Source organism: Vicia villosa, unplaced genomic scaffold (genome assembly GCF_029867415.1).
Source record: "Vicia villosa cultivar HV-30 ecotype Madison, WI unplaced genomic scaffold, Vvil1.0 ctg.000910F_1_1, whole genome shotgun sequence".
Lineage (NCBI taxonomy): Eukaryota > Viridiplantae > Streptophyta > Magnoliopsida > Fabales > Fabaceae > Vicia > Vicia villosa.
Window position 1 is genome coordinate 180,975 of NW_026705408.1, and position 17,917 is coordinate 198,891.

The window sequence follows — 17,917 nt, forward strand, 5'->3', positions numbered from 1 at the left end:
TTCTTCCGATTTTCCTTGAAATGTCATCTTGTTGTTGAAAATCATAATTAGAAGGTGGTGAAAATCTCATAAAATCAAAATGAAATTATTAATTTTTTCTATAAATTAAGGGATCAAAAAAGTACATTTTGATATTATCAAATTCCTCCTACATGTATGAACTTTTTCATTTTTTCTCGGAATTAGAAATATTTAGACACAATCGGGTATTAAAAAAGGAGAATATTTAGATACAATTTCTTAGGTGTGGTGTGTACTATTTTCTAAAAAAAAATGATAAATGTATAATTTCCTCTTACACATATGCAATTTTTTTATATTTTTACTCTTTAAATGATGTTAAAGTACATTTGTCATATTTTCATTGACATAATATAAACCACATCTAAAGAATTGTAGATAAATTTTCTCCTAAAAAAATGCAAATAAGCAAAAGTTTGACAATTAAAAATAAATAGGGAAATAAAAAAACTAATAGGTAATCAAATTAACTAAAGATTTTTAAGTTTTTTAAAATATTTTTTTACAAAACAACTCATAATAATTGTTCAATCATTATATCGGTGTCTTGACTCTTGAGTTCTTTGAATTTCTTTCGAAGAAACATTCTAGTGTTAAATAAAATCTCTACTACATCTCATACGATAACACAAGTGAATTTGTAAGGCGCTTTCGGGCCAAAGGGTTGAAGTTGAATAATTGAATCTTTAATGGCTTGAATCTGAATAACCTACCAGATTAATGACTAGTATTGTTTATTTCTACGAGATTTATATTTATGTTTTTTTTCATTTCTCTTTTCTTTATTTATTTTGAAATTGATTTTAATCGTAATTTATTTTATTGAGAAGATATTAATTGGATTTAAAGTTTTAAAATAATTTATATAGAGTAAAATTTCTCAACTTACAAAAAGATTTTGTAAGGATGAATTTTGTCAAATTCTATTTAGTACTATTATTTATAGGGGTTTGTTAACCTAAGATTTTATAAATGTCTATTTTAACAACATGTACATATTTTACAATTTTTTAGTTAAAGTTTACTAAAATATACATTTATAAAAATAAGTGATGTATTTTAGCAAATTTCAATGAGATTAACTAAATTACACCTACTTTTTTATTTTAAGAAAGCATCTTTTAGCAACATGCACTTTAAGGTATATTTTACTATTTTTTTTAATAATTGTTAAAATAGACCTTCATAAAAACAAATGTGTTTACGTTGGTAAACCCCTTATTTATAAAGATGTTAAAGCAAACTCTAATCAATATTTTTATTATTTTTTATTTTTTTACAATAAATTTCATTTGTTAAATTGAAAAATAACAAAGAAGAAAATTTAGATACAACTCTTTATATGTGATTCTTACTATTTTATAATGAAAATATAACAATTATATAATTTATTTTACCCATGTAATTTCTTCATATTTTCACTCTTTTAATAATATTTAAGTACACTTGTTATATTTTCATTGAAAATTAATAAGAATCACACTAAAAAATTATATTTAAGTTTTCTTTAATAAAAAACTAATAATCAAATAAAAAATAAAGATTAATAGGGTATTTTAGTTACATGTGATAAATTAGGGTTAGGATGGACAAATTTCAGCCGACCGATTCAAACCGACCGACCCATTGTAATTTTTGTGCAAACAGTTCGGATTGGATCAAGTGTCAGATTGATTCAGTTGTTAAATTTGAATAGTGTGGGGTTGATTCGGTTGGACTCGAATTATTATTTTGGATCCGTCGAAAACCGAATCCGACTGAACTCAACTAATATTTAATATTTAATTTTTATTATTATATATTGGCACGTTTAAAAATGAAGTTCAATAATGTTGTTATCATATTATCATTTTTATAATCTAGTAATGACATTGTTTATTTACAAGAATAAAAAAAAATACAATACAAAATTTTAATTATTATTTACTTTATGCTTTAAAATATGACAATGATCAATGTCAAATGATATTAAAAATATTATCACGTAATAATATTTTTTTAATAGTAAAAATATAATGTTATTATAAAATTTTAATTATTTTTTAAAAATTAAAAAATAAATATTACAATTGATTAAATTAATCTGATTTATCCGATAAACCAATCTAACCAAATTTGTCAAAAATTGAAATTTTATCAAAATCCAAATTTAGCCTTTAAAATAAAACTGTGATTTGTGTTGGATTTAAGTTTTAGACCCGATATCGATTCAAATCGACCGATTGTCCAACCCTAATTACGGTGTTGTCTTTACCTTCTAATATTTGTTTTTTTAGAACAGTAGTTGGTCCGATAGTAGAAGTTGTTTTGGAAGTGCTGTCCACGTAGGAATCGACGTGTGAGTGCGTCAAAGAAAGTCCACATTCAATGGAGCAGGCCCACTTAAACGTTGGAATCAAATCACCACGTTCTATCTACACTCTACCGTAGACCCAGACTTTTAGCAAAACTAAAATCATATTCAAAGTTTTTTCATGTCTCTAATCTCATATTTTATCTTCCCGATTGTTTAAATTTTGGATGGAAGAAAAAAAAGAGAAGATAAATTAAAGCTAATCATCACAACATAAATAACATATAAATGTTGTGTTTCATACTTCAAAATTGATTCTGAATTGATATAATTGATTTGCATATATTTGATTGTTCTTGAGAATAATAGATTTTAGGGTTAATAGCTATTTACCTGTCGAGATTTGATTTTTCCTCCTTTAAAAAAAAATTGTGATTCCCCCTTGAGAAATCTAAATTCCAAATTGCATCCTCCCTCATGCTGGCCAAGTGGCTTTTTAGTTATTTTTTTAAATCCACGTCATTTTTTTAATAGTTTTTTATATATTATATATTTTTTAACTTTTTTATTTTTTTTACATTTTTTAAAATTACTTCTATTAATATTTTTTAGGAAATTATATTTATAAATTTATTATTAAAATATTAACTTGGGCCTTAAAGTTCTATATTATTTCATATAGTCCATTAAATAAAGTTTTGAAGTGTATTGTGTGGAAGGGATTTATAAACTTTTGCATTTAAAAACTATTTTTCGATGTGGGACTATATCAGTTTGCACTATTGTTGTTCTTGTTGGATCTTTCTGGTGGACTTTGAATTTGTCATCTTCGTCAAGAGGTCGTGTTTACCATGGCTATAGGAGGCTCCAAGAGAAACTTGTTTCTTATTTGATGGATGTATTGTTGCTACACTTTACACCACACCATGCATTAAGCATCATGAACTGAGTTATCATCCATCATCCATCAACAAGAGATTAATAATTAACTCTATAATAAACATATTATCATCTTTATCTTGTTTCAGTTGCATCAACAAAGTTAATGCATGTATTAATATTTGATAATTTGAACATGCAGGAGCAAGTTGAAGTAGACAGAGATGGAGTGTGAGTACATGAAGAGGTGGTTTGGATCTTTGAGAGAGCAGAACCGGAGGCTTCAAAGAGGGCATGAAAGTGGGTCCACCAACTGTGTTATCCCCTCACAGTTCCGAACCACTCCCAGCTTCAACCTTATCCATGTGTCCCCGATGTGAACGTGTTACCACCAAAGTAACCGCTGTAATAACCACCGACAAAAATGCCACCGCCGCCGTTATGACCGTCGTGTTTACCATGATTTGGTGGATGTGTCTTGAGGCTCCAACAACTAGGTACTATACTATTGCTTCTCTTTTTTGTTTTTGATCTATAATCACGTTTTCAATAGTTGGATTTTAGTACCTATTGATTTGAATGATGTATTTTGATTTGTTACTAGTGGAAATTCACTGTTATATATATCCATTTCATTACTGGGTCCGTGATTTATATCAGATGCAGTGGATTAATTACTCCTTTTTCTTGTCTGTATTCCTCTGTTTTTGATTCCTTGTTCAGGAAAAAGTTTTGTTTTTCTTCTTCTATGTTCTCTCTCTTATTTAACTTTCATTTTATTTTGTTTACTTGTGATTCCTTAACTGGATCTGGATTCTCTAAAATGGTTTGTTGTCAAAAGTTGAAGTGAAATAAACAACACTTGTCTATTGGTTTCTTAGTCTTCATTTTACGTGTCAAGAACATTAATAGTTTGATGATTTAATTGCCGAAGATTGAGAATTGAAGTTTTCTGTGTGTTGTGTTTATCCAGAGATAGAGAATGTCCAGGCCTCTACATAGAGGTGTTTCTGGAGTTCGTGTACCCGACGACATCAATGACTCGTTGTTCCATAAATGTGTTGTTGCTGTATGTATATTATCAAGTCCCACATCGATTTTTACAAAGACAAAGTGAGTCTTTATAAAGCAAATACACACACAGACATTTGAATTAAAACCAAACACCCATAAATAATAATAACAATTTTAAAAAACGTAAAAAAAATATATAATATATAAAAAAATGACATGGATTTAAAAAAAATTAAAAAAACCACTTGGCAGACCAAGTGTGAAGATCCCATGGCCAAGTCAGCATGAGGGGGGATGCACTTTGGAATATGGGTTTCTCAAGGGGAGAATCACAATTTTTTTTTTAAAGGGGGAAAAATCAAATCTCGCCTATATGGCAGAGGGTAAATGGCTATTAACCCTAGATTTTAACTTTAGACTTGATTCTAACTATGAGTTAGGATTTATAACTTTTGATTTTAAACTTAATTTTTAATTTTTACATTGAGAATTATTATTTCAATCATTTTTATATAAATATATTCAAACATAAAATAATTTAATTAAAATCAATGTCATACATCTCTAAATTATTTATATATAAAACAAATAAATCTGTTAGCTGAAAAATGCATATGCACTGAATAGAAATAATTATAGGTTGTGATAAACAGTTTTGTTGGGAGTTATGGCATGATTTTTTATTGCATAAGTGCCAATTTAAACTTGCGACATCTAGGCATGGCAAATAAATCCGTCCCCGTCCGTTCCCACCCTAAAATTAGTGGGGAAAATCCTATTTAATCGAGTGCGGATGCGGGGAAATCTGATTTTTATTTATGGATGCAGGTGCGAGGGCGGGTGATGCTAGGACCCACCCTGCACCTGCACCCACCCCTGCCACGCACCCGCCAACTAAATTTAATTTATTTAATTTATTTTTAATAGTTTTATTACTCATTTACACTTTTTAATGTTATAATATCATATTTATTAGAATTATTACTTATTTAAAAAAATACAATTTAAATAAAAATATCAAACATAAAAAATATTTTTAAAATAATCAATTAATTAGTTTAATTAATAATTTTTATTTTTATTGAAAAAAAGTATAAATTTTAAATAACATTAAAATTTTATTCGGGCGGGTGCGAGGAAACCCGTTTCTTGTTGGGGCGGGGAAACAAATATTAACCCCGGCCGGGTTTGGGGGCGGGGGAGGGTCTGGGTATGGATGGCGGGTGTGGGTATGGGTGTGCTTAAATCCGCCCCCGACCTGCCTCGTGGCCTTCCGTAGCGACTTCTCACCTATTCACTTTTTTTTAGAACAAAAATCACAATTGTTACACTACTAAGCCAAAAAAGAAATAATCATAACATTAATTCACAAGTCACAGGTTCTAATGTGAAACTTCACCTTTGATGTGAGTTTTTTTCATGTATATCTATTCCCACATGGAACATGATATTAGCGATGAGTTAAGGAAGTCCACAGTGGAAGGTCTCTAACACGGTAGTGGAAGTCTTTAGTGAATCAGAAGGGAGTGTACTTGCAAGGTTAGCACTCCAACATTCAAGTTAGTGAAGTCAAAGAGGAGGAACTTGTAAAAGTGTGATAAATCATTCCTTGGAGTGACGTAGAGCGACACTTATGTACGAATGACTATTATAACCTCCCCCTGATGAACATGGTGTCGGATATATGAGGCGTCACCATTAGAAAACTTGAGTGCACTTTGTAAGAACAAGATTGGTTCTCCATTTGGCCCTGAGTTTTGATGATAACTTTATATGGTATCTTAGAGAACAAGTGTGTAATATAATGGTTTCTGTCTAGCGTGTAGCTTTTACTAAACAGATTATGACTTTGGTAAGAAGGCATGTGACGTCATTAGGTTTTGAACTCAACACTCTGGAAGAATACCTTTGGTGTGTTACGAAATTAAGTCAATATTCTAGAATTCTTCTTATGCAACAGTTCTAAGGAACGTTAGTACAAGAGCTTCTGAGCGTGACTTTGCAAGGAAGCTTTGGAGGCCTTCTAAAGCTTTACTTTTGTTGTCCCATGTTCTGAAGATGACGAAGACAAGGTTCTGTTGAACGAGTTATGAAGATCTGAAGACCAAGTGCTGAAGACTCTAAAGACAAGGTTCCGCTAAATAGGTTCTAAAGACTCCAAAGACTTACTTAGGTTAAGAAGACTCAAGTTCTGATCCTTCTACGACATGCTTCAATCAACATACATCAAAAGCCTCTGAATAAATAGAAGATAAAGATCAAGACTGACTTACGTGCGATGGTGAGTATAAAAGTACAAAGTACATTGTGACCTCTACTTTAATAGGGTGGCGTAAGGACAATCCTTTTTGTACTTGTTGTCTACCATTCCCACCAAGACCGTTGGGGACAAAACAATTGGTTTTATATTTCATATTCTTCCCTCCAATGGAACTATTTCTCAGTTATAATAGGAGGACTTGGAAGAATTTGAAATCAACGAATCTGACTTTGGCTACGATCATCGTGGATTGGCAATAAGGATTGACTGACTTGTTGGGATTGTCAACAAGGTTGATTAGACTTATTGTGGTTGTCTGTAGCTTGACAATAAGGATCAACGGACTTGTTGGGGTTGTCAACAAGGTTGATCAGACTTATTGTGGTTGTTTGTGGCTTGATAATAAGAATCAACGGACTTGTTGGGTTGTCAACAAGCTTGATCAAACTTATTGTGGTTGTCTTTAATCGGTTGATTATAGTGGATTAAGTCCTTGTGGATAAGGCAAATCACCTTGCAGGGTGGATTAAGTAACTTAGTTAACAATGAACCAGGATAAAAATAATTGTGTTCATTTATCTTTATTCACTCGTTAGCTTTGTGTTTGAGTTGTGAAAGGATTATATTTGGTGAATCTCAATTCAAACCCCCTTTCTTGTGTTTCTCGCACCTTTATACTTAAGTTTTATTATTGAACTGGTGTTCGTTGATCGTGTCTTCTGATATTTTAGTGATTCCTAGCCGTAATTGATGCCTCATTTTGAACCGAAGTGGTAAACCCATAAATAGTATATGTGTACCCTTTAAATGTAATGCATCTCATAGTAAACTTTATAGAGATTAGTGAGAGTTCTAATAATATGGGAGTCCAATCAAGGATCTTGATGAGTTGCAAGATCACATGGAAGCGATAAATCCTAATATGGATATGATTGATGAAGGGGAAATCACTCATGCTTTCTCCATCCTTGATCTCCCTATGCTTTTACTAGGAAAAGTCGAAGACTCGAATGTATATTAAAACATTTACACACCTTAACGATCATGAACCTAATGACATCGAAGTTAGATGGTGATTTGAGTTCTAATCATGTTCCAGTAGTCACAGTCGTATATTTTTTTATCTATGTACAATGAGGCTTAGATGGTACAAAGGGGACAAAAGGATATTAAGCTCTTTGTTGACGCAAACCAATTCCTCAGGATGAGACAAGATATCTTAAGAACGTCATCTCATTTTAGTAAGGCATGTTGGATAGAAAATGTTTATAGATATGTATGTTCGGCCTCAAACTAGTTGGGTTTACATGTTGATCCCACTAAGACACTGTGAGTTACTCTTTCATGAATGCTTTTTTTATAGAATAGGGTTCATGTTTCCTTTTGATGAGTTTTAGGCCTAGGTCATGAATCACTTAGGTCGAAATTTGATGTCAAATCATTTAATAATTGTAAATTTGTAAATGCAAGAGCACATGTGTCCATTGAAAGAAGTAGATGCCATAAAGATCAAATGTTTTACATGAAGAATGCCCGTATCAAAGTCAATTTTATCATTTTTATATGATATCATTTCTTGTGTGCCAAGTTTTTCAAATAATTATTATAATAAAAGGCGTGTTTAGATTGTGAATTTGAGAGCTCCAACTTCTACCAGCAAGTTTGAATAAGCTTTTGTAACTAGTTATTTAAATGTCCATGCAAACAATTGCTGCATCTAATGCCAGAAAAGGAAAGTGTACCTACATCTAAGAAACAAGTAATTTGTAGTTTCTACATCATGATTGCAGAGATAACACCTCCAAACCATATGCATTCCCATTCGAATCAAGTTGTCTTCTGTTTCACTAACATTATGCATTAGTTCTAAGTCACTAATGACTTATTATGTGGTATGTATAGATGTCAAATGAATTTTGTCCAAGAAGGCTCCATGTGATTCCTCTTGATACAATTGTAGGCATATTAAAAAGATAAATCACCATTTGAAGATCTTGTCCAAATGAGTTTGTTCCGTACCGGAACCAAAAATAGATGTGATCACGGAAGTTGCGGTGGCAAAGAGCTTCCGATACGACGGAGCAGGGGTGTACCTGCAAGGTTAGCTATCCAATGCTCAAGTCAGTATGAGAGAGAGAGAGAGAGCGTATTCAAATTGTGTTCGAAAAATATTACTTGAAATGGCGTTATCTGCATATATAGAGAAGTTTAGTAACTAACTCGCTAACTAACACGCATGAGATGTAAACGACCGTTGGATGTGTTGGAGGGATGAACGTTCTAGAAGCCTTAGTGTCCTCTTGAGATGGATCCAAAATATTACGCTTGGAGGTGGCCCGATTAGAAATGAGACTTGTTTGGATCGGTCCAATCAGAGGAGTTCTTTCCTTGCGATAATTAGATCTCTGAAGGTGGGGCCGGTTCCCTGCGTATGTAGCTGGTCCAGAATAGAGTTTATTAACAATAGTATTATCAAATGAGAAGTTTATCTTCAAAATGTCTTCCACAATTTGAGGAGCCAAAATGAATAAGCCACGAGAAATGTTCCAATTGATGTTTTAGATAATTAAATTGACCTAAGTAGTTTGCATAAATTGAATATCCACTAACAATACTAGGTGTAAATCTTTAATTTTTATCTCAATCAATTGTCAGCCCAAAAATCAATGTTCTTCCCATTGCCAACGTGCCATATACTATGTTCTTCTAGAAAGGAAAATTAATGCTTAATGTCAAACCATATAAAATAAGAAAGATGCAAGATTGATTTTTGTGCTTGCAGTGTCTACTAATAAGCATGGAAGATCATTGATTATTGATAGTCAACAAATTCCAACAAAGAGATAAACAACCAACATTGTTTATTGTCTTAATATCTCCCGGACCAAGAACTCCTTTAGACAAAGGTGAGCAAATAAACTTCCAAGATAAAGTAATCTTTCTACCATCTATGCTACTTATCCATGCAAAATTTCTAATGCAAGAATCTAGTTTGTTAAGAAGATTTCTTGGCTATTCATAAACGCTAAGACTATACAAAAGTATTTCTTGTATGACTGACTAGACCAGTTGAACCCTACCCATCATAGAAAGAATACCCTTCAAAGTAGCTAGTTTGGCCAATACTCTATATGCTATTATATGAAAACGACGAGTTATTAGATTGATTATGGATATAGGAACTCCAAGATAGTTAAATGATGTTTGTCCCACACTGAATTATAGCATATTTGCAATGTATCTTAACTTACATCTAGAAGTACCTCCACCATAAATCTTACATTTAGTTGGATTGATGTGTTGACCGGAATTCAAACCATATTCTTAAAGGAGATAGTTAATAATTTTTTAAAAAAATTCACTTAGCTTTTCAAAATATCATAAAGTCATTTGAAAAAAAAATGTAGCTAATAATGATTGTCTTACTAATCATTGTCCCATCCTTCTTGGTGATTCAACGCAAAGTTGGGGCCCAAAACCGTTCCGTATGCTAAGCTGCTGGAAATATCTAGATGGGTATCAAAATTTCATTAGAGAGCAATGGCTGAAAATGGAAGTTGATGGCTGGGGGATGTATGTTCTGAAAGAGAAACTAAAACTGATCAAAGGCAAATTGAAAGAGTGGCACAAACAGCACACACAAAACCTGGAAGTTAAGATCCAGAATGCTAAGGAAAAGCTAAATAACCTCGAGGTTAAAGGCGAATCAACAACTTTATCTTTAGTGGAGATTGACCGCAAAAGAGAAGTGTACTCAAATCTACACAAGTTCATGAACCTTAACTGCAGTATCCAATGTCAAAGAGCCCGAATCAAATGGCTGAGAGAAGGAGATGCGAACTCTAAATATTTTCATGGCTGCATTAACAGAAGAATGAAGGAAAATGAAATACTGGCTCTTGAAGTTAATGGAAGAATAATACAGGAAGCTAATGAAATTAAAAAGGAGATATACACTCATTTTCAGAGGCAGTTTGAAGGCAGGGGGAGAGACCTATACCGTACAACATGGCTTTTAAAAAAATGGAGAAAGGAGACGGAGATCGGTTAGTCCAAGAATTTACTGAAGGTGAAATACACAGAGCGGTATGGGAATGCGAGAGCTCAAAAAGCCCAGGACCTGATGGTGTGAATTTTGGGTTCATAAAAGATTTTTGGGAGATCATCAAAGGAGATTTTCTGAGAGTCCTAGCAGAATTTCATACTCATGGAAGGATGGTTAAAGGAGCAAATAGTTCTTTCATTGTACTCATTCCGAAGAAGAATAACCCGTTAAGGATTACAGATTATCGGCCAATATCCCTCATTGGATGCATATACAAAGTTATCTCTAAAGTTCTGGCAAACAGGTTGAAATCAGTGATTAATTCCATTATTTCGGAATCCCAATCAGCGTTCATTTCAGGAAGGCAGATTCTTGATGGGGTGTTAGTAGCAAATGAGATCATGGACGAGGCGAGGAGAAAGAAGAAAGAAGTAATTCTGTTTAAAGTGGACTTTGAGAAAGCCTACGACTCGGTGGATTGGAATTTCTTGTTGCTAGTAATGGAGAAAATGGGATTTCATGTAAAATGGCGGAATTGGATTCTAGAATGTCTAAGGACAGCGTCAGTTTCGGTACTTATAAATGGAAGCCCCACTAAGGAATTCAAGATTAGCCGTGGCTTGAGACAAGGAGATCCGTTATCTCCATTTCTATTCTTAATCATAGCTGAAGGATTTAGCCAATTAATGAAGAAAGCTGTAGATGCTGGGAGGTTTTTTGGATACAAATTCGATGTGGGCGAAAAAAAGGTTCTCTCATCTTCAATATGCAGACGACACGATGATCATTTGTGAGAAAAATTGGATCAATATCCGAACATTAAAGGCGATCTTGCTGCTATTTGAATAAATGTCCGGATTGAAAGTAAACTTTCAGAAAAGCTCGATTGCAAGGATTAATGTTTCTCAAAATTGGATCTTGGAGGCAGCAAATATCCTACAATGCAAAGTATGATCAGTTCCATTCATGTACCTCGGGCTGCCGATTGGGGCAAATCCGAACCGGAAAGATACTTGGAACCATGTATGTGATAAACACTGTGAAATCAAGGCTGAGCAGATGGAAGAACAAAAACTTATCTATCGGCGGCCGGGTGGTAATCTTAAAATCCGTGTTGTTCGCAATTCCGGTTTATTATCTCTCCTTTTTCAAGGCTCCATCAGGTATTATTTCAAAACTTGAGTCTATTTTTTCTCAATTCTTATGGGGGGGCTGTGAGGATGAGAGGAAAATTAATTGGGTTAAATGGGAGTCGGTGTGTAGACCGATTGAGAATGGAGGTTTGGGTATTAGAAACATTAGGAAGTTTAACCCTGCTCTGTTGGGAAAATGGGAATGGAAAGTGATTAATGAGAGGAAAGGAATTTGGTTTGAAGCGCTAGTTAATAGATACGGGATGATTAATGGGGTTTTAAATTCGGGGTTAAATGGGGCGTCAAGTTTGTGGAAGGATGTTTGTAACGTGGATATAGGTGGGTGGGCATCTTCAAGGGAGTACACGGTGAAAGAGGTGTATAAAAGCGTGAAGTCGAACGACCAACAACTACGTAGTCAACCGTGGTGCAAAATTTGGAATAATGTGATACCAAAGAAAGTATCGTGTTTGGTATGGAGAGTGTTTTTAAATAGAATTCCTACAAAAGACAATTTAGTACGAAGGGGAGTTCTATCTAATAATCAAATAGGATGTGTCGGGGAGTGCGGGAGAGAGGAATTGGTATCTCACATTTTCTTTGAGTGTCCAAAATTTACAGGTGTATGGAGTCTCATATGCAAGTGGATTGGAGTGTATACAACTTTGCAGAATGAGGGATGGAAACACTTTGAACAGGTTGAAGGTCTGCTTGGTTCACAAAGAATGTCAGCATTGAAATTGAGGGTTATATGGGCTGCTTGTGTGTGGTGTATTTGGAGATACAGGAATAATAAAGTGTTCCGGAACGAGGAAATTCAAATAGAAAAGGTGGCAGAAGAGGCGAAGATTCTGGCATGGAGATGGCTTAGATTAAAATCTAACTATATAGCTGATGATATAGTAGCGTGGTGCAAGAATCCCAAGGCGTGTTTCGGCATCCTTGGTGATTGAGAATCTGGGCGGGTGTGGAGTTGGTGTGGTTTCTGTAAAGGTGTGAGATGTTCAAAGATTCAGGCGTCGCTCTTTATCACACCAGTGGCGAGTTTGGCAAGGCAGCTGTCTAGCGTTGTGTATCGTTTGTCGAATATAGTCTCCTGCGGAAGGTGGTTGTTATTCTGCTGTTAATAACATATTGGGATATATAGTTGATGCACTACTAGAAATTTGGCCTACGGCCACGCTAAAATTGTCCACAGCTCAGAAACTGTGGCCACATATATGATTTGGCCATGGTTATCAAAGCGTAGACGTATGTTATAGAATATTGAATCCGGAGTGTGAAACTGTGGCCTTTTTCTTCATAAGCCACGGTTAAAAAACTGTAGTTATTTAAAGCCACAAAGAAAAACCGCGACATTATAATTTTAACTTCAAACTGTGGCCTATACCAAAAAAAAAAATACCGCCAAAATCCCCCCCCTTTTTTTTTCCCTCTCAGTTAATTAATTTCTTTTCTAATTTTTTTTAGATTAAAAAAAGAAAAAGAATAAAAAAAGCCAATACATTCTTCAGACAACTTCTTCTTCCCATTTCCTTTCTCTCAAACGACTTTCTTCTCCTCTATCTCATCGCACCGCCGCTCATATCTGTAGTTCTTTCTTCTCTGAACGCGATTTATCTTATAACTTCTTGTGATTCGTCCTCTCCTCTCTTCTCTGTGGCCGTGAAAGAGCGATGTGTTTGGGGTGGTGGTGGCGGAGCCACCGTGACCTTGCGATTTCCTTGACTTCTTCTACGATCCTACCATTTCTTCGATTATCTATGTTTGATTTATTTTAATCGCTTGTTTGTTTTGTGATTAATCGATTAGTATGTGTTGATTTCAGAATCTGAAGGAAAACATGAAAGGGGAAAACGAAACCCTAATCTTGAAAACACGATTCAATGGCAGAAATTGATGATGAAGAAGAAAAAAACAAATGAGAGAAGAGAAGGAAGAACTCGCGATTTGCAATTTTTACCACTTGGTGAGATATTTCTTGTTCTTCGTCTTTCTGGTTCTGTCTGTGAACTTTTCTCTTTGTCTTTCTCCCTCTGTTCACTATATTCTTCTGTCTTCTTGGTGACCTATATTCTTTAGCCAGAGTTAACTGCACCGCCGGAATCTCTGGTATACACTCTCTTCAGTTTAGTACTAGTTAGATCTAACATGATTGTTATGTTTTTTTATGGTATTAATTTGTGATGTTGTGGTTGCAGGGGGTCACATAAACCCAGCAGTGACATTCGGTTTGTTCTTGGCGAGGAAATTGTCTCTAACAAGAGCAGTGTTCTACATCGTTATGTAGGTTCTTAGTGCTATCTGCGGCGCTGGTGTGGTTAAGGGTTTTGAGGGGGAAAAATTCTTCAGAGAAAAAAACGGTGATGCTAACTTTGTTGCTCCTGGGTACACAAAAGGATATGGACTTGGTGCTGAGATTATCGGTACCTTTGTTCTTGTCTACACCGTCTTCTCCGCCACTGATGCCAAACGTAGTGCCAGAGACTCTCATGTTCCTGTATGTGCATGTGCTTTTACTTCTTTAAATTAATTACATGTGTTAATTTTAGTCTAATGTTTCTTAATGGTGTGTTAATTAAAGGAATTAACAGATTTTGGCACCTTTACCAATTGATGGAAGACAGAGTATTTGTTTGAACATTAGGGTGTATCTGTTGTTTGAACATTAAGTTTGTGCATTTTATCCTATTTCACCTGTAAAGCTTTCACAGGCCTGACAAAACAAGTTGATTAATATATTTTGACGATTTATTATTTGACTTTAGGTCCTAATATGTAAAATATATTTTTGATGATTTATTATTGTTGAGTTGTCTCTATATATATCACATATATAACTATATGTATTACATGTAATAATTACTATGTGTCTGAATTAAAGAGAAGATGGTTGGGGAAGGAAGAAAACCAAAGGCAGTGATTGTGGGAGGGAGTATAGGAGGAATATCAATCGCACATGCCCTGATCTTAACTGGTTGGGATGTTCTTGTCCTTGAAAAAACCACCTTACCTCCATCTGGAAGTCCCACTGGTGCAGGTCTTGGACTCAACCCTGTCTCTCAACAAATCATTCAATCTTGGATTTCACAACCTCAACAATTCTTACATAATACCACTTTTCCACTAACTATTGATCAGGTCAATAATTATATTTACATTGTCTTCATTTTCTATAAATTCTAATGATGATTTTATGGATGCATTGAAATGATATGATACTGCACTATACATATTGTTATGTTAGTTAATTTAATTAATCAATTATGATGATTGATATGATTAATTATTATGTATTGTTGTGAATATTATTGTGGCTAATTCTGATTATGTACCAACCAATTGATGATTATGTGTTGTGTTTTTTTTATATGAACCGTTATGGATTGGATCGTGTGATTTTGTCTAATGAGAGATCTCTGTCTTCAGTTGTTTGATCATACGTCTGTCTAATGAGTCAGATGTCCGACGTGTGTCGGTGGTGTCCCGCATACCAGTGTCGACGTGTTTGTGCCAGAGTTGTGTGTGGTTTCCGTCTCTAATCCAGAAATTATATTTTATTACTGATGTATAGTTGAACTAGTATGAACCCTTTGAGTATAAATGTATTGTTTTTCATGAAAAAAAAAGAAAGAATTGAAGTGTTTTTGTAACTATTTTTATTTATCTTGACAGAACCAAGTAACTGATAGTGAGAAGAAGGTGAATTGGACATTAACAAGAGATGAAAATTTCAACTTTAGAGCATCACATTGGGCTGATCTTCATGGTGTTCTTTATAATGCACTTCCACCACAAGTATTTTTATGGGGTCATCTTCTTCTCTCTTTCCATGTTGCAAATGAAAAAGGGACTTCTGTTATAATAAAGGCTAAAGTTCTTCAAACCGGAGAGATCGTTGAGATTGTTGGAGAATTGCTTGTTGCAGCAGATGGTTGTCTCTCTTTAATCCGCCAAAAATATCTCCCCGATTTTGAACTAAGGTTTGTAAATTGTATCTCAGAATGGCTGTGAGTTCAACTTAATTGATATGCACTGGGAGTGTAAAGATTACTCAATCATAATCTTTGGATCGCTATAAATACTTGACTTTATCCAACATAAAAGTTATACAAAGTTTGCAATGTTTTGACAATGTAAAATTTTTTACGCCGACAGTTCATCGAAACTAATCTCTTCTTTTGCAGATATTCAGGCTATTGTGCTTGGAGAGGTGTTCTTGATTTTTCCGAAATTGAGAATTTAGAAACCATCACAGGTATCAGAAAGGCATACCCTGAATTAGGAAAATGCTTGTACTTTGATTTGGCCTCAGGTACACACAGTGTGTTGTATGAACTTCTGAACAAAAAGCTCAATTGGATTTGGTATGTGAATCAGCCTGAGCCCGAAGTAAGGGTATGACACCCGTACGACACTGTCGAAAAAGTTAGAAAAGTGTCCGAAAAATACTGTCAGATTAGCTAGTGTTGAATGCAATTGTTTGCACACTGACCCGAAAATAAGACATCAAATTTTGTCCGTTAATTTGAGCAACATTAATTGCATTTAGTGTTTATCTTTTCCTTTAGGTCCTAATTGAAGATTTTAATTGTGCCCTCCAAGAAAACATTCTTATTCAAGTAATAGAATGGTGATAACTTGTTATTAAATGGAAACATCATAATAGGTTTAAGTACTTTTTTGAATCATTCACCATGCGTTAATATAAACCGCAAACAAGTTAATATTGAATAAAGTACTTTTTATGACATATATCATCTAAGTGCTGCACTTAAAGTCTTAAACCATGCTTCAATGTCATACTCTTAATTCTAATTTCTTGTTGGCCTGCATTAGTGTATTTCTTTATTTGTGATTACTTGTTTGACTTTCTATTTTTCTTTTCCATTAAACTGTTGCAATTTATTAACCTTTTTCAGTGGCCACACCCCTAATGTCTGTTAAATCATGCAATCAGATTGCTTTGATATATGCTAGTAAAAATAAGGATGGCTGATGAGGATATATTTATATAAATTGAATGAATATTTCATGCTTTCATTCATAACATTGCAGTTTCATTGTGCTTATAGGAGGGGATAGAATGAATTTTATTCTTGCAGATTTAGATTTGGCATCACTAGTCAGTATCCCATGGATTAGATAGTATTTTTAAAACAAATATGTTACTTGACCATCACCTTGGGATGCTTAACTTTGACAGCAATTTAATTGGCTGATGTCATTCTTACATATGGTTAATGAAGTATTAAGTTTGGTTAATAGATACATCAGATGTTGCAATTCATTATCATCTACTGAATTTCATTAATCATGAATTTGATGAAATTAAGAAAGAGAAAGACATATTTGCTAGATGAAAATATTTGATTGTTTGTGTATTTGAAAGACATAAGGGAGGAGATGCAAAGATGAAGAGAATATGGCTCTAAGCTGAAGGAGGAATATGTGATGGTGAAGCATCTACCTAAAATTAAGAAAGATGAAGACTCCCGAAAGTGTTGTTTGTCCGACTGTTTTAATTGTTGTAATGACAATTGGCAGAAGGTAATGAATTATTTTATGACCTGGAAATTTAGTGGTATCATTTTAATTCTAACTAAGTAGCTTTTATTATTTCGTATTAACTTCAGAGTTATCGCTTTCCTGTTTGTGTATAGGTGATTTTACATTAACTTCAATTCAATACTAATATTCATTAACATATGTACATGCTCCTGCAGGGTTTTTAAGAAGACCTCCAAATTGAATCAACATATGTACATGCTCCTATGCTCCAAATTGTTTTCTGAAATTGTATGGTTATCATGGATGAACAAGTGCAGGGCTACCATGATCTATTGTGAAATAATTATGAATTCAGACTGTGTTTGAAAATCTGAATGTATATGCCTGTTTCATTGTTTTCTGCTAATAATGGACTTAGAATGAGTCGAATACTCTAAATGAATTGAATCATGTATGTGCAGCAGCTATGAATGAATGGAATTGGAATTGGCACTAAAAAAAACTTACATTTGGCCTTAATGTTAATTTTCTTGTAATTAATTAGATTCTAATCATCAATATTATTGTTAATTATATATATATATATATATATATATATATATATATATATATATATATATATATATATATATATATATATATATATATATATATATATATATATATATATATATATATATATATATATATATAATGACATTTATGTAATGATACAAAAATAAACCGTGGCAAGATAAATGGTTTAGAAAGCATAACATATA

The 17,917-nt window shown here is 33.6% G+C and overlaps 1 protein-coding gene across 6 annotated transcripts; it reads left to right on the forward strand.

The window, feature by feature from the left end:
* Positions 1 to 13,137: 13,137 nt before the first annotated feature.
* Positions 13,138 to 17,690, forward strand: LOC131632140 (FAD-dependent monooxygenase sdgC-like). 6 transcript variants are annotated; one of them, XM_058902914.1, is made up of 6 exons: positions 13,138 to 13,614; positions 13,936 to 14,145; positions 14,535 to 14,786; positions 15,321 to 15,628; positions 15,833 to 17,195; positions 17,372 to 17,690. In XM_058902914.1, exons 1-5 carry the CDS (start codon positions 13,567 to 13,569, stop codon positions 16,047 to 16,049), a joined length of 1,035 nt encoding a protein of 344 aa, XP_058758897.1. In that variant the 5' UTR covers positions 13,138 to 13,566; the 3' UTR covers positions 16,050 to 17,195; positions 17,372 to 17,690. The 6 variants fall into 6 exon arrangements, with proteins under 6 accessions (XP_058758897.1, XP_058758898.1, XP_058758901.1 ...); XM_058902915.1 differs by adding an exon at positions 13,728 to 13,757 and having other exon boundaries at positions 13,139 to 13,614; positions 13,847 to 14,786; XM_058902918.1 differs by adding an exon at positions 13,732 to 13,757 and having other exon boundaries at positions 13,139 to 13,614; positions 13,847 to 14,786.
* Positions 17,691 to 17,917: the final 227 nt, after the last annotated feature.

Bases quoted from the DNA above. Each gene is read 5' to 3' on its own strand.
- LOC131632140 (XM_058902914.1), top strand. From the start codon at position 13,567: ATGAGAGAAGAGAAGGAAGAACTCGCGATTTGCAATTTTTACCACTTG. The intron at 14,787-15,320 runs GTCAATAATTAT...TTATCTTGACAG, and splicing joins TTCCACTAACTATTGATCAG to AACCAAGTAACTGATAGTGA. The intron at 15,629-15,832 runs GTTTGTAAATTG...CTTCTTTTGCAG, and splicing joins CTCCCCGATTTTGAACTAAG to ATATTCAGGCTATTGTGCTT.